At 35.2% G+C, this 17,856-nt stretch overlaps 1 protein-coding gene across 1 annotated transcript; it reads left to right on the forward strand.

Moving 5' to 3' along the window:
* Positions 1-9,396: 9,396 nt before the first annotated feature.
* Positions 9,397-10,287, forward strand: LOC115980830. Its single transcript, XM_031103042.1, has 2 exons — positions 9,397-9,690; positions 9,739-10,287. The coding sequence occupies exons 1-2, from the start codon at positions 9,397-9,399 to the stop codon at positions 10,285-10,287; spliced, it is 843 nt and encodes a 280-aa protein (XP_030958902.1).
* Positions 10,288-17,856: the final 7,569 nt, after the last annotated feature.

Genomic DNA, 17,856 nt, shown 5'->3' on the forward strand with positions numbered 1-17,856 from the left:
TACCAAACTTCTTTTCATGAAGTGCTAATTCCTAAGCCATCTGCCTTTTTCTGCATCATGGAGTGACTGATAGGACATATCCACCCTTGTTCTTTGCGTTCATGGGCATGCTCCCTTGAGCTGTCTAAATCCTAGTTGGTCTCATGCTACATATACCAAGGATCCCAGGTTTCTAGGAATCCCCAAGTATCCTGGTTCAGCTTTCTTTCTGAGTTTGCCAGCAATTTTCTCTTATAAGGGTTGGGTTGAGCTTCCTTTTTTCTTTGTTTCATAAGGTCCAAACCTTACCCATTCATGGGCTTAGGTCCTTTCCTACTTATTTTAAGTAGTCCTTAATTGGCGAGTTTGGGCCTTACCCCTTCCTTGAAAACCCAAATGGTTCTAAAATTTCAATTTTGTATTATTTTGGACCTTGATACAATATTGTGATATTTTGGACCTCAACACCAGTTTCTAGTCCGATCTTCATGTGACTATTTGGAGGCATTTCCGACTCTATTTTCTTTTAAAATTTATATCCCTGGAAATCTCTAGATGTTTAGTTTTCATAGGTTCTAAATTTGCAAGATTTGGAGCTACAGTCGTCAAGATATCGCTCCTGAAAGGGAAGTGACACAGTGTAGGAAATTCTATAATGTTTTTCCTTAAAAAAATTTATTGCTTCCCATCCATGCTAGATATCATCAAGCCCTTTATGTGAGAGATGTTTGAGACCTTATACTTCAAGCTAGTTTAGTTGGATCACTCCAGTTCTCGCCCAATCGGTACAGTTTTTTACACAAAGTTAGCTTGAAAACAGCCTATTTAACTTGAAAAAAGTGAAATTTTTAGTTAGGGTTTTGGTATTTTGTTGATTTCTCATCTATTTTAACTCCAATTTTGGCCCATGAACTATCATTTCGAAAGGAAAAATATGACATATAAGATGGTCCAAAATTCAACTTGATCGGACAGTTAGATCAAAAAGTCAATTTTTTTACCATACCTAGTTAGGGTTTTTGGTCTTAATTGCTATCAGAGGGGTTTTAAATGTTATAACCCTTTGGTCCAATATTTGATCATGTTGCATTTATTTGTTACCATTTTTTTGGCTTGGAAATTTGCAATTTGCACCTTTTTTTTTGGATTTTGGCATTTGTTTTGACTCATGAATTAAGGCCCAAAAAAATACAGTATTTGACAGCAATGACCACAAAATAAAGTAAATATTTTTCAATTTCATTCCTCCAATGGTTTTAATTTACTGTTGTATGGTGTGATGATATGATTTAATGTTGGGATGTAGGAATTATGACTACACAAGCCAAATTCAAAAAGAGAGGGAAAGAGAAGAGCAGCTTATTGTGGCCACCGACACTACCGCCAGGGTTTATGAGGTGAGCCAATGGTCTAACTAGGTTTAGTCTGAGCCAAGGAGTTTCGGTTCGTAGGGTTTGGGTTAGGGAGAGTTCTTTGTGGTCTTAATTTGTTTTTAGATTTTAGGATTTGGTCTGAAACTGTGTCATTTAGAATAGAGGTTTTTGTTTTAATTTTAGGCCTAAAACGACGTAGTTTTAATGCATGCCAACTCTTCACTTGGTCATCACTAAAACAAAGTAGTTTTTGGGCTGATTTGGCAAAAATAAAACACATCAGCATGATGATGTGTCACTTAACAATAGAAATTAACCGTGGGGGGTGAATTGCTAACAAAACCAAACTTTAAGGTGTAAAATCAAGTTTTTGAAACTTTGGATGTAAAATCCAGTCAACTCCAAACTCTAGGGGTGTAATTTGTAATTTACCCTTAAAATTATACATAATATATGAATTTATAAATTGGATAGTAAATAATATTTTATTAACACAAAGTTTAGTATGTGTATTAAGAAGAAAATGTAAAATATTAATTTAATAAAAATGTATATAGTGGTAAAATATTGCTAATAATTATATCAAATATAACTTGAACCCATTACCTAATAAATTTTTATTGGATTAACAGTTTCAAAATTGCTATGTTTGATTATTTATTCTCTATATTCTTAATGGACATCCAATTTATACTAATTAAATGTTGTTTACTATTCAATCCATAAACTCATTCGTTATATATAGTAACTTGAAATTTGTGTAGTTGATTGATGACATAATTTTTAATTTTTAATTTTTAATCAACTTGAAATTTTGTAAGCATGGGGATTATGAGAAGAAAATATAATCTAATGGTGGGTGTTTCAAAATTCGCATTCAATAAAAAGAAATTGATGAGTGTAGCATTTCTTAAATTTACATTTGTTATAATTTGAAATTAACTTTAAAAGGGCATAAGAGAGGTGATTAATAGACAACCTTACCCCTAATTGTTTTCGAAAAATTAGATACTCTTACTCAAGCACGCAACCTATTGCTTTTGGTGGAAGGAAAATCAACTTTATATACAAAGGAATACACATGGTTTTATTTATTATTATTATTATTTGTCTTAATTAATACTACCGAAATACATGTGTATTGATCAACTGAGTTCTTTTAAGACCACAACGATTGTGTCACAATTTTTTAAGTAACTTTGATATAACGGATTGTAAGTGGTTATATATTACTTTTATATATGCCCGTCATATGGCTTATATGAGTTGTTGCACACACATTATCTAATCAACCATATGCATTAGGTAGCGAAAGTGCCAGTAGAGTGGACTTGACAATCTACATTGGGGAGTGCTGGTCCAATTTCTTTTCATGCTAGCCCAAGCAGGGAAAAAAAAAAGAACAAAAAAGGAAATAGAATTTTATATTTATTTATTTTTATATAAGATATAAATTCTGCTATAACATAATCTAAGTGTATATGTGTATGAAAGTCCCTCCTAGAGTCTTAAATCATGAAATTGCTCTCTACATCCTACAAGCACTTATACTTGTAGAGTGACTATCATAACAAAAGGCATAGTGGTAGGAAATAGAATTTTGAACATTGAAGAGGCTTGTAATCAGCATCATTAGCCAATGAGACAATAAGGCAAATCAAAAGCAATGCAAATGACCAACCGTATTTATTCTCAGTGGCAGCGCCACGTTCAATCCAAGGTGTTCCTAGGAACACCATCACCTAAAAAGAATTATATATAATAATTTAAATTTTTTTATTTGTTTACCCTTTAAAAAAAATTAGGAACACCCTCAAATAAAAAAATAAAAAATACAAAAAGTAATTTTTTCTACTTTCAAGCAAAAAAAAAAAAAATTGCAACAGAGCAAGCCCACAAAAAAGCCCAACATCAATCCTAAACAACAAATGGTAAAGAAAACCCAAATAAAAATAAAAATAAAAAAACCCAACAGATGGTAAACAGGTAAAGCAAACCCACAGATTCTCAAAAAAAAAAAAAACCAAAACCTAATATACACCACACTTTCGCTGATTCATCAAATGGTAAAGCTAAAGCATAAACTAAAATCTCAAATCACTAAATCAGAAACCTAACCTAAAGACAAAAACCTCATCAGTCAACAGAGCAACGCCATCACTGCAACACAACATTCAACAAAGCACAACTCAAGCTCCAGTCCAGAGCACATCGCATCGGGCATCGGAGATCAGTCTGATCAGATCCCTACTAGACGTGCTTCCCTACGGCACCGCCCCTCAGACCTCCTTGCTCCCTAAAGGTATTTCATTTTTATTCTTTACACTTCTCTCTCTTTTTCTCTCTTCCACGATCGGGTGAATGGGTTTGGGGGTTTGCTCACTCACTTTGCTCCTTTTGCTGTGGTGTCTTTGAGACTCTCTGTCTCTCTCTCTCTTTATCTAAAGACTGAAGACTGAAAAATGAAAATGAATTAATGAAATGACTCCCTCTCTTTCTCTTTGATATTTGAACTGTAATTGGTTAGCTTTACTTTAGTCTTTATAACTTTATTAATATTTGCCCCTGTTTTTGGCCTTATTCGTTGGTGTTGGTGTTGGTGATATACAATTAATTGGCTTTATCTGATTGGGTCTAGTCTTGTGATTAGGGGCCATGGGTCATTGGGGCTTGTCTATTGAATTGGGGGGGTGGATGGGGGCATGGGGCTAGGGTAAATGCACATGAGGTGTGTGGTTGTGTGCTATTGCAATAGTGCAACTAATAAACAATCATTTAATAAACCAATAATTAATTGGGGAAAGCAACTAATAAAAAATAATTAATAATTTAATTAGCCAATACATTATAAAAGACAAACAAATTAAAATATGTTACTATGTTTGGCTAAACAACAATTAATAATTTTATAATTAATAAAACAATAATATAACAAATTGTAGTTTATAAAAGACAAAACAAATTAATGAAACAACTAAACAACAATAATTAATAATTTTATTAATATTTCAAATGAACTTATAGTTTATTGTTTATTCTTTTACTAGAATTATGGACAAATATTTGATAAGAAAACCACGTACCCAAGATTCATCTCCTGTGCAAGATTTATCTTCATCTTCTAAACGAATTCGTGTTGACTTTAACTTTGAAAATCTTCCTTCAGATCTTGGGCTACAAGAAAAGATATCATCTTATCATCCTAATAATCATGATGAAAAAAGAAGATATTATTTACAAAAAGGCCCTTGTCAACCTATTTTCCAAAACCCTGATGATTTCCCTCTATCATATTTTTTTGGAAAGCCTTGTCGATTTAGATCTGAATGGTATGTAAATATAAAGTGGTTGGAATATAGTATAGACAAGGATGCAGTATTGTGAATGCAATTGCACGTGAAACATCCAAAGCCATCATCAAGGGTCTTGACAATGGGCTCTTTTCAATATTAGTTGATGAGTAACGTGATATCTCAGTGAAAGAACAAATGGCCCTCGTTCTTCGTTATGTGAACAAAAAAAGAATTATTATAGAGCAGTTCCTTGGTATTGTACATGTAGCAAGTATCACCACTTTGTCACTCAAATATGCTATTGAATGTTTACTTTGTGAACATAATTGAGTTTATCGAAACTACACGGCAAGATTATGACGGGGCTAGTAATATGAAAGGTGATATCAATGGTCTCAAAACTTTAATTTTAGAAGAGAATAAGTCAGCATTTTATGTCCATTGTTTTGCTCATCAACTTCAATTGATACTTGTTGCCGTTACTAAAATCACATTAACATTGCTGAATTTTTTTATGTGGTTAATAATTTAGTAATTGTTGTTGGAGGCTCTTGTAAGAGACGAGATGCTCTTTGAGATACACAATTTGCCAAAATTAAAGAAGATTTAGAAAATGGTGTACGTAGAAGTGGGCAAGGTTTGAATTAGGAGACAAAATTTAAACATCTTGGTGATACACATTGGGGATCATATTATGAGACTATTCTTAACTTGATTTTGATGTTCTCTGCTGTTGTTGATGTACTTGAAATTCTTGAAGCAGATGGTCTTTCCAACTAAAAAGTTGAAGCTCAATCTATTATGAGGTCAACTCTATCTTTTGAATTTGTCTTTGCTTTACACTTGATAAAAAATATTTTAGAGATCACAAATGAGTTGTCAATAGCATTGTAAAAAAAAAAAAATTCAAGATATAGTAAATGCTATGGATCTTGTTAAAGTATCTAAGCAACGATTGCAAGTGATGAGAAATGATGAATGGATATCTTTAATGACTGAAGTGTCTTAATTTTGCACCACACATGATATTCTTATCTTGAACATGGATGAAATATTTGTAGTTAGTGGGAGGCCATAACGCAACACCCAACAAAATACAAATTTACATCATTATCATGTTGAGCTATTCTACACAATCATAGATATGCAACTTCAAGATCTTAACAATCGTTTTTTAGATGCGAATAACGATTTACTACTTTGTATGGCTTGCTTGAATCCAAGTAATTCATTTGTGGTTTTTGATAAGGAAAAGTTGATACGTCTAGCAAAGTTCTATCCATCTGATTTTCTTGGGATAGATATCTTGGCATTTGACTCTCAACTTCAGAATTACATTTTTGATATGCGCAACAATGACTTGTTTTTAGAGCTTCAAGGAGTTAGTGAACTTGCTGAAAAGTTAGTGAACACAGGGAAGTATGAGACTTATTCATTAGTTTATTTGCTTGTGAAGTTAGTTTTGACCCTTCCTATCGCTACTGTAACAGTAGAAAGAAGTTTTTCAACAATGAAATATATAAAAAATGAACTACGCAATCGAATGGGAAATCAATAGATGAATGATTGCTTGGTTGTGTATATTGAAAGAGATGTAGCTTGTAGCATTGATAATGAGACTATAATGCAACGATTATAAAATATGAAAACTCATAGAAGGCAATTGTAAACTTTATGTATTTGCATATTTTTTTATTGTTGTTGTTGTCAATATATGAATTTCTCTTTTTATTAGATTGTGTAATTTATGCTTCCTAAAGAATACCTTAAGAAAAATTCCTAGAACCGCCACTGTTTGTTCTATAAGAGCAAAAATGCCATTTTGTTGTTTGGCCTATCTAAATTTCTGACGTGTCAACGTCTAATTGGGAAAAGACGGAAACATTAGTTACACAAGTAACACTGGAGCCCAATCTACCCCAAATATATATATATATATATATTTATATATATATATATATATATATATATATGATGAATGGGAATGGGAGCCAAGTAAAAAGAGAATAAGTTGTGAATGGTGGACGGTGGGAGGAAAAAACCAAGTTGGATTGAAATGGATTCACACGGCATCTAACATGGCTTGGATGAGATTTGATAAATTGATAGTGAACAAAATAAGAGCATGCGTAATGTTTAGATCTACAATTTGTCACATATATAAGATTTATTATACTTTGTATGTGTTTTGAAGAATTTGAAGACACTTTACAACAACAAAATATGGAAAATGGAATGGTGACATTATTTAAAAGATGTTTTGTTGCAGGGGAGAGTTTTGAGGAATGTGGTAGTAGAGGGTTGAAGGAGGAAACGGGATTGGACATAGCTCAAGTAGAGCTATTAACTGTCACAAACAACCTCTTCCTAGAGGTGCCAAAACCATCCCATTATGTCACAGTCTTCATGCGTGCTGTCTTGGAAGATCCTCAGCAAGTTCCCCAAAATCTTGAGCCACACAAGTGTGATGGATGGGATTGGTATGACTGGGATAACCTTCCTAAACCGCTCTTTTGGCCATTAGAGAAAATGGTGCAAGATGGCTTTGATCCCTTCCCAATTGGTTAGATTAGAATTCATTCGGATATTATTATGTTTGCTAATCCTACTCTCTCTCTCTCTCTCTCTCTCTCTCTCTATTGATGAGAAAGAATAATCGCTTATGTAATATTTTTAGGTGTTGGACCAATCAGAAAGTTAAGGCTTTCAATCTTATCATCAATTTGGTTTAAAATGTTTTTCCTTTTCCCCTTTTCATTAATCATGCCCTTATTTTTTCCTCTTAGGCCAGTGATTGTGATTTTTCTTTATTACTTTGTTGGCAATTTCATTTGGCAATGACTTATTTGGTTTTTCTTGATTGCTTTTTTCTAAAAGTAGGTTAAAGTATACTTGCACTTCAAAAAAGTTGGAAAAATTAAAATAAAATAAATTAAAAGCTAAAAGAAAAAGCTTGTGGTAAAGGGACACTTCATTTATTAGGGATCATTACAAATTCTATTATTATTATTGTGGGGAGTGGAAGAGTCCTCATCCAGGCTTTATGTCCAAATACTTGTTGGGCCCCGTGGAGTGGAATGGGCCAAACACATGATAGCTTATAAGATCTAGTGGAAGGGAATAAAGTTGTCTTAAGCATCCGGGTGGAGATAGGAATCCTTGAAGATCGTTCCCGTGAGGTAGGTAGTAAGCTAAGTGGAGCCAAGTTTTATCCGAGGAGATGTGCATGAATGATCTACGTCTTACTTTCAGCTAGTATCTAGAACCTCAGAGAATCTTCCAAAATATGTAAGAAGGGTGAAGATCTTCACCACCGCATTAATGAGGGGACTTCCACCTAACCTCTGCCGCATTGAATGTATATGAGACAACTTGAATAGTACAAACACCCCTAAAAGTCAAAATTCTAGGATAAGGGGAGGGAGGAAACCAATAAAAGAGAGGAAAATATCCCTGAAAACTCGGTTGGCAACAGGACAATTGTAGGAATAAGAACAAAAGATGTGCCTATATAAGGGAGGAGGCAAGCAAATAGAAGGGGGTTGAAAAACAAAGATTAGAAACAAGTAACAAAGAGAGAGAGAGAGAGAGAGAGAGAGATACCCAACTGATATAGTGTAACACCATGGGAAATAGAATTTTTTTCCCTTGTAATACATAAGTTCATCTGAAATATATGTTGTTTATGAAATCAATTGCTTAAGTTTCCCACTATGGAGTGTTTTTTCCCTATTTTTCTTTTATATAAAAAAATTGTGTCAATCAATTAAACTCCACCTCGTGGATCCATTTGGTATTCTTAGGCTAGTTGGTTTTTGACACCAACATTGGCGCTGTCTGTGGGAATACTTTACCAAGCAGTAGGCTCAAGAGTTGATTTTCATTTTAATCATGGCAATCTATCCCGGAGTGGGCCTGCCCATCTATCTTGTCCAAGCATTTCTGAATAATCCGTCCATGTAGATCGACGCTTGTGATCTGAAGTTCATAAAAAGACTCAAAGACAACCTGACCCACACCTGCAGGAAGAAAGGTCGGCTACTAATACAGTGGGTCCCTCTTACTCTAGTAGGAATAAGGAGGTGGAAAGATTGAGGGAGCAAGTAGTGATGTTGGAGTAGGAAGCTGAAAGAAAGAAGGAGCTCCTTCGGAGGAAGGACGAAGAGCTTTTTCATAAAAGGGGACCGAGTCCCGTGCAAAGTCACTCCCGATAAGACGAGTGTAGTGTGGGAGAATGGCACAGGAAACGAGATAGAAGGCAACTCCCTCCCCATGGGCATAGGAAGCAATCTCCTCATAGGGAAAGGACAGTCTCCCCCCCCCCCCCCAACCCCCCAAAAAAAGAGGAACATAAAGGAAGAGTAAGATAGGGAGAAGTATAAAGGGCCAATCTCTCAGTGTTCAATGTTTCCTTAACCCCTGAGATCCCATTACACCTCAAGCCTCTGGTACTAGTAAAGCCTTGCAGCAAATATCTTAATCCCCGTTTTCAAAAGAAATTGAAAGGACAGATCTGCCGCACAGATTCACGAGGCCGACCTTCACGATATATGACAGTAAGACCGATCTTGTGGAGCATGTCAACCATTACAATTAAAGCATACGAAGCTCTGATGTGTAAGATATTCCCTTCCAGGTTGGGACCAACCGCAATGAGATGGTATGATGGATTGGAAAAAGGATCCATCTGAGGGTATGATGAGTTAAATAGAGCGTTTGAGGCATGATTCGTAGCATGTAGTAGAACCCCAATGCCATTTGACTCATTCTTTATTATGTCTATAAAGGAGGGGGAAACCCTTAGGGCCTACTCATATTGTTATTGGAAGTTATATAATGAGCCTGGTGGAGATAACGGAGGGATTGTGGCTAGCACGTTCAAAGTGGGACTCCCTATTGACTCCGACCTAAGAGCTTTGTTAGCCTTGAAGCTAGTCATGGTTATGAATAAGTTAATGGAGTGGGTAGAGGAATATAAGAGATTAGAAAATGACCAGTTGCAGGATAAAGCTAAAGCTAAAGTACCTGCTATGAAGAAGAAAGGGGTTAAAACATGTCAAGCTCCTTGACCCCAAAGGGACTTTTTCCCCCAGGTTCAGAAACCAACATTTGAGATAGTTAGCTCGATATACAAGGAACTCGTCTATCGGATTGCAGAGAAGATAAAGAATGAGCCTCATTTTCGTTGGCCAAAAAAAATGAGTAGGGATGTTACAAGAAGGAACCAAAGCCTTTACTATTCATATCATCGGGACCGAAGGCACACAACCAAGGATTGCCGAACCCTAAAGGATCATTTGAACCAACTCGAGAAGGTAGGGTACTTGAAAGAATTCATGGTACTAGAAGATCCTTGGCCTCAAGATCCTAAAGGAGGGAGCACCTTAAGAACTTTGGTTCCATCATGGGGGACCATAAGGGTGATAAATGTAGCCAAGAAACGGGTTAAGACTGCACAAATTTCATCTTGGATCATGGTCGTAGCTTTAGTTTCAGATCCAAAAGTGGGTTTGCCCACCCCTAAAAAGGGATGGTGGGAAGATGAAAGCATTGGTTTTACGGGGAAGGACCTAGAAGGTACTGTTCAGCCTCACGAAGATGCACTAGTGGTGACACTGGCTTTGATGTTAGAAGAGTTATGATAGATTAGGGAAGTGGGGTGGGAATAATGTATCTTGATCTATATGAAGGATTAGGCCTTAACTCTGATGACTTAACCAAGTATGACAGTTCCTTGGTAGCCTTTCATGGAACCGTAGTCACGCCAGCAGGACAAGTGCACTGCCTATGGATGTTGGAGGAAGGAAAGAGCTAATTGACTTTATAGTGCTACATTTTTATTCCCCTTATACAACAATTCTTGGACGCCCTTGGATTCATTCCATGGGTGCAATATCCTCATCTTTGCATCAGAAAGTAAAATTTCCAACCGAGCGAGGCATTGCCAAGATCCGCAGAGATCAAAGTATGGCATGGATGTGACAAATAGCCACCATGGGGAACAAACAAAAGGAAGGGGTCGAATTAGCGAATCCATTATAGTAGTTGCAGTCTCCACCCAAGTACATATGTGAACAATTGTAAAATGATACCCATTAACCTCAGAGACAAGTACTTCCAAGTTGGAGAGAGCCTCTCGATCTTAGAGAAAATGGAACTAATATTGTTTTTAATAAACAATCTAGACGTGTGGAGCCTGTATAAGGTGCTGGGACTAGATCCAGAGTTCATCTGTCATCAACTTAATGTCGACCCCTGATGCCCCCTAAAGAAACAGAGACCCCACAAGTCCTTGGATGTCCATGCTGGATTAATGAAAGAAGAAATGGATAGGCTTAAAGAAGCTGGGGCAATAAGAAAGGTCTACTATCCCGAATGGCTAACCAACATGATAATAGTGAAAAAAAAGAATGAGAAGTGGCGAGTATGTGTAGACTTCACGGATCTAAACAAAGCATGCCCAAAAGACCCTTTCCCAGTACCTAAGATAGATCAACTTGTTGATGCAACTTTTGGACCCCCTAGAATTAATTTTCTTGATACTTTTCAAGGATATCATCAGATAGTCTTGGCTCTCAAGGACCAAGAGAAAACCTCCTTTATTACCCCTACAGGTAATTTCCATTACAAAGTCATGTCATTCGGGTTGAAAAATGTAGGGTCCAAATATCAAAGAATGATTACCAAAATGTTCAAGAAGCAACTGGGAAGGAATATGGAGGCTTATATAGATGATATAGTGGTGAAGAGTAAGGTCGTAAAGGGTCAACTTTTCGACCTCACTGAAACCTTCTAGACTCTATGGAAGTACCAATTGAAGTTGAATGCCTCTAAAGTGCCTTTGGAGTTAGCTTGGGAAAGTTTCTTGGTTATTTAGTTACTCATTGGGGGTTGAGGTTAACCTGGACCAGATTGTAGCATTGCAAAACCTAAAGTCCTCAAGGAATCTGTAGACATGATGGAGTCGCCACCTAGATTAGGTCTAGGAACCGTATTGGCCCTTTTAGGCCAATCACTTACACATGTGGATCTACATACCAAATTATGGGTCTGGAGTTTGGGTACGGTTCCGGAAGGTGTTAGGCACCCAAGACCGCCCAGCTTGTGGGCCGACCTCCATTATGTGTTGCTAGGCCATATTTAATTAAAGAGTTTATTGAGAGAGTCATAATCCTTATCCTAAACATATGTCATGCACTTAAGGAAATAACACACATAACACACTAGAAATATATCACAATATAAAAGGAAACAAATCAAACATAAACAAACAAAACAAAATAAACATGGCAAGTTGACAATTAAATAAAAAATATAAGACAATAAAATCAAATAAACTAAACATGAAAAAAAATACTCAAACAACATGGAAAATAATAAGACACCAATAATTAAATATCACACCACAATATAAAAGGAAACAAATAAAACTCAAGTCAAACATATTATACTAAAAAGGAAGAGGATAACAATTAAAACATACACATAAGGAAATGTTATAAAATAAACTAAACATGGCAAAAGATTCAAACAAACATGGAAAACAATTGAACCTATATAATTAACCTAAAACAGAGTCAAACAGAATCAAATAACATATGGAAAATGATCAAAGATAAGAAAAACAAGACTTTACCCTAATTTGAATTCGGGATGTGTGCGTATACCCAAGCACGCGTACTCATATATGAAATTGTGCGTATACCCAAGCACGCGTACTCATATATGAAATTTACCCAAGCACGCGTACTCATATATGAAATTTACTTTGTGATTAAGCAAAAGGAACAACATACAGATCTAAATATAAGCAATAACACAAATAGATATGATAGGCAAAAGCAAAATATAATATATAACAAGAAATCTGCAAATAATTAAAAACTCACAGACCAAATGCATAAAAGATAGATGATTCAGATCAAGTCTTGTGTTTGATACAATCCCCTTAAAGCAGATTTTGCCCCTCACACAATCATTGTGATGCTTTGAGACTCACGAATGTCTGTCTCCCAAGATAAAATGATCTACAGCACGAAAACGAAGCACATAAGGTCATGCTCTTGTGAACTACCCAATGTCTCTTTCTCTCTCTTTAACACAAAATGAAATGCACAAAAATATTCTAACTGGAAGAGTTTTTCTGAAAAGTAATTTTTTATGAATAAGGGACTATGAAAAATTATACATTACTGAACAAACACTCTGTTTCAGTAATAATTGATGTTCATAAATTAACTAACTCAAAAATTAAAATAATAAAATATTATTATTTGGACAAGTAGGCCCAGTCCACATATGCCAAAAACCCAACCCAATGTCCAACTCATGAGCATATAAACTCATATATTATCTCTTTCCTTTCCTATGTGGGACTCAGGATTATTACCACTTTTAATTACTTCTTCAAGTGAACATAGAAAACATCAATTTTTTATTCACTCCATGCTATTTTTCCAACAATCCCCCACATTAATAGAAATTGATAAACACAATGCAAATGATGATGCAGACACAGAGAGAGTAGAAGAAAAGTTACTGTATCGGGAGAAGTAGATTGTGGCTTTGAACTTTCCTTTGTGAAAGACTATCGAATATACTATCTAATCAGTGAACATGACGTCTTGAATTGTTTAGCCATTTGTGTATACCAAGACAATAGAATTCACACAGCTCCTTTTCAAACATATTTCGTTCTTATAGTTGTGTTCATTTCGGTTTTGAACATATCCTAGTAAATTCATGAAGTGCTTTAGAGAATTCAGCCTTGAAACTCTCATGGAAGCGGCCCATTTCACACTCATATAGGTGACTCTTATTAAGAGTATCCTACTATACCACACTTAGAATTCCAAGATATAAGAATCATTAAAAGCAAAACTTACCCTGAACATCGCTTACAAGCATCACTATATCATCGTAGGAATGGGTCGGAGATGTAATCTCCATAGTGATAAAAACTAGTCTCCACAATTCGGTTGTCCCTTTGAACCTAGATCTTGAGATCTCTAGTCAGCTAGGTTGGGTTGCCATCCCGGAAACTTTTATGTTGCAGGCTTTAACCCCATTCCCCTCGATGAGCAGTTTACTTGCTCTCCACTCAAAAAACTGATTACTGAACTATTTTATAATTTGGAACTACTTCCATTTGAGAGCAACTGTCTCATGGTAATATGTCTCTGAGGAATATGTCAAGACCTACCATAACTATGTGTACTACCAAGACACTTAATTGGTAATTACACATTTTGGAAATAGGTAGCATATTTCTCATGTCATTGTTTTGTATCACAATCAAAACCTCTTTAAATCAGCCTTCACATGAGTTTTGATCCTACCACCTTCTTTTTAAGAAGACACCCCCACATTTAAAGAATTATAAAAAAGTTATTTGACCTTTCCATAATTCATAGTGTCTTATATATTTTCTTTCACTCCTCCTTTGTTTTGTCCTAATGGGTTGCACCATTCGCTCTACACATCATCGTTTTGCAGAACCATTTCAATTCCACTCAATGTTATCAATTATATTTAGCTTTAAATTTAGAAAGAGAATTTGAACCTCATCATAGATCACCTTTAACAAAGATCATGACAGATAATTTGCATAATGAAAAGAATAGTGTGATAGAAAACTGGCATATAAATAGCAGTAGAAAAGATGATAGAGAACTAAAAGCAACTAAAAGTCCTATAGTTATAACATATAAAGACAACAAGAAAGACTTTGATGAAAGAAAAGACTATAGTCACGTAGTGAAAGTAAGAAGTTCTATAGAAATACAAGAAAATAATAATAGGATAGATGACATAATAGAAACAATACAAAAGAATCCTAGTGTTATAATACAAAAGAAAGAAGCTAGATATAATTGATGAAGACAAAGAAAAAGGAATGGAAAGACAACAAGGTAATAGTACTCTAGCCAACTCAAAAGAAACTCTACGTAAATAAGAAAAAGACATAGAAAAAGAACATACTAAGAAACAATGTGGTAAACATAATAAAATTGTTAAACAAATCAGTAAATTAGAATTTGAGAAAGATGTAATAAATGAATTAATCGAAATGTTTGATGTTAAACAGAAAGAGATAGACCAAGTAAAGAAGGAAGAACTAAAATCAACCAACCCACTCAAGGTCAATAAAACAAAAAGGAAACAAAAAGACATAATAATGAAATTGATAGAAAATCTACCCAATCACCTTAAAGATAAAAAAGACTATTTACTAAAATTGAAAGAATCCATAGACATACCTATTACTTGTATTAAGTGTAGGAAATATGGACACCATGCTACGGAATGTGGAAAAGGAGAAAAAGTTAAGAAAGAAAAAGAGAAGAAGGAAAAGACAAAAAAGAAACAAGATGGCATAGATATAAAATCAGTAACTATACAAGACTTAATGATAGAAGCAAAAATAGTAAAACAGTGATAGATTTAAACCTAGTAAACCTGTAACAGTAACAAATTTACAAACAGATATTAATAATCTAAGAAAAGAATTAAAGGAATTAAAATCAGAAAAATTCATTTTAAAAGACATGATTGAGCAAATAGCCACACAAGTAATTAGTGTAAATGATAGAATTAGCTATGGTAATGAACCCCTGACAGACTCCTTTCTTCCTAACAGAAATAATTATATAGATAAAAGTTTTTATAAAGATGAATTTTTAAATATAATTGACAGAATGATATTCTAGAAATGGTACACTGTAATAACTCTAGTTGTTCATAAAGAATTCTTGTTAACAGTTGTTGCACTTGTTGATTCTGGTGCTGACATGAATTGCATATAGGAAGGATTAATACCTTCCAAATATTATGAATCAACAACAGGCAAATTAACTCAAGCTAATGGTGATAGACTTAAAATAAGTAATAAATTGACAAAGACATACATATATAATAATGGAATCAATTTTAGAACACCTTTCTTCTTAATAGACATGTTGTCCTCTAAAGTTATTTTAAGGAATCCTTTTTTGGCTTTACTTTATCCTTTTTCCACGATAGACAATGGAATATGTAGTAATACTTTGGAAACGGAAGTATATTTTAAGTTCATCTTACCTCCAATCCCTAAGGATATACATTTGCCGAAAGAAATCTCAATATTTAAGGATATAAATACTAATGAGCCAATAACAAACAATGATGAGATTACTACAAATCCAAAGGTAGATGATACTATAAGTTCTACCCTGTAGCACTTAAGTATATATATATATAGTTTATTTAAAGTTTGCTTTCAAAAAGTTTATTTAGATTTTGTTTTCAAAGAGACTCAATTTAACAAAGTCATTCTCAGAAATATTTGTATCCTTCTTAGAAATAGACAGCCTTCTATTGGAACCCTTTGTATAAACCCCCTCAGAAGTATTTGAAATTGCAATGCCCAAATTTGATTGATCACCAGGTGCATAAAGGCCTTTAACTAAGGCGTACCTGTACTATATTAATTTGTTAATTTTAAAATTAATGGTCAATTGCCTGGCAAGCAAGATAGCCATCCTAAGGCAAAAATCTTAGACTGAATTTTGCCAAAACAGAAATCTTTATTAAAGATTTCAGACATAGCATGAAGGTGTCTCAATAGAGGCAACATCCCTTCAGAATACAAGGTCAGCAATGACAGTGTATTCAAGTAGTGATTATTACAGGAGCCCGACTAACAGACATAATGACAGAATAGCTACCATAGCTATAATAGACAAATCCAGAGAGGACAGACAACTACAACAACAAATCACTATCGCTACTCACCAGCATGCGTGAATAGCTTCAAGACAGATCCAAGACATTCCAGACAGATACAAACAGATGATTATAAGTCACTACACTACTGTTTACTAGCATGTGTAAAAAAGGACCTGGCAGATTCCCCGACATACTACTGCTCATCAATAGTAATATTGTACAAGTTTCCACTGACAGATTAACTTGAGTTAAATTTACTAACTCAAGTTACTTTTGAAGACTTACTATGGTTCACTTCTGTGAGAGTGCCCTTTTCGTGATACTCAGGCCCAAGGATCCCGGGCCTGAATGAAAAGGAAGGATTTGGTGGACTGGGCCTTGACTCACCGCAGCTAACGAGCTGTTTAAGAATCAAGTGAATGCAGAGAATACTCCTGACAATATAAAGAAAAAATGACAAACAAGGATATCGAAGAGTGCCAAAAATTAACAACGTAAGTTCAGAAGGAAAGAAACAGGATTAGCAAGACGATATATAAAAAAAAAATGCTGTGAGGATCCCGGGAATCATGAAGCAGTGTTTCATTAATACATCATCGGTTTGATTACAGGAAGCTCACTAGGACGTGATACAAGGTCCAATCAAGCTCAAAAATTGCAGCCTTGAATGACTATTTCAGCCTTCAAAACTTGCAAAGTTTGATTCTCGTTGAATCCGAGTATGTGCAATAGTGGCCTTTACAGGATACCGGGAAACAATATTTGTTTTTCCCTCAGTATTTTTCTTTCTGCACGGATTTTTCTGATAGTTTTTTCCAAAGAATTTCTTCTTTCTTGTGTTTCTTTCTTTTTTTCTTGCTACCTTCTTCACAACCCATCCCCTCCTTTTATAATGGAGTTTTCTGGGCTTCCCGGGGAACCGTTGGTTCCCCTGTTTTGTTCTTTTGCAAACAGAGCATGTCCTGTCCCCATCGTCTCGGTAAGTCCCTTTTCCTTTTTCTCTCATTCTTTCCTTCTCTCGGTTTTGATTCTTTTGAAAGCTTCTGGTTGGCCTTCCTCTTCGGGACGTGCTGAGGTATGCCCTTCTTGGCATCCCCATTTCTGGCGTCTTCCTCTTTTCCCTTTTCTTTCCTATTTGGGCGGAATCCTATTCTGCCATTTTGAAAGTCGTTTGTTGTCGTTCTTCTTCCTTGTCCTGGTTCCCCGAGGCCTTTTCTATCTGTGCCATGAGAGGTCGCTTTCGTTTTTTTTGCTTTTATTTCTTGTTTTCTTCTTCTGTCTTCTTTCTATCGATCTGTCCCAGTCTTCCTTTTTCTTTGTGCCTGAAGGGATCCGTGCTTGTTGATGTTTCCTGAGGATCCTTGCTTCTTTATACTTTGCCGTGGCCTTTTTTTTTTTCGGATGCTTCTTTCTTTTCTGGGCTTCAGGATCCTCTGGGCCTTTCTTCCATTCCCTCATGGGTCTTCCGTATCTATTACTTTGGGCTTAGCCTGAATTTTTCCTTT

This window comes from Quercus lobata, chromosome 3, assembly GCF_001633185.2.
Source record: "Quercus lobata isolate SW786 chromosome 3, ValleyOak3.0 Primary Assembly, whole genome shotgun sequence".
Taxonomy (NCBI): domain Eukaryota; kingdom Viridiplantae; phylum Streptophyta; class Magnoliopsida; order Fagales; family Fagaceae; genus Quercus; species Quercus lobata.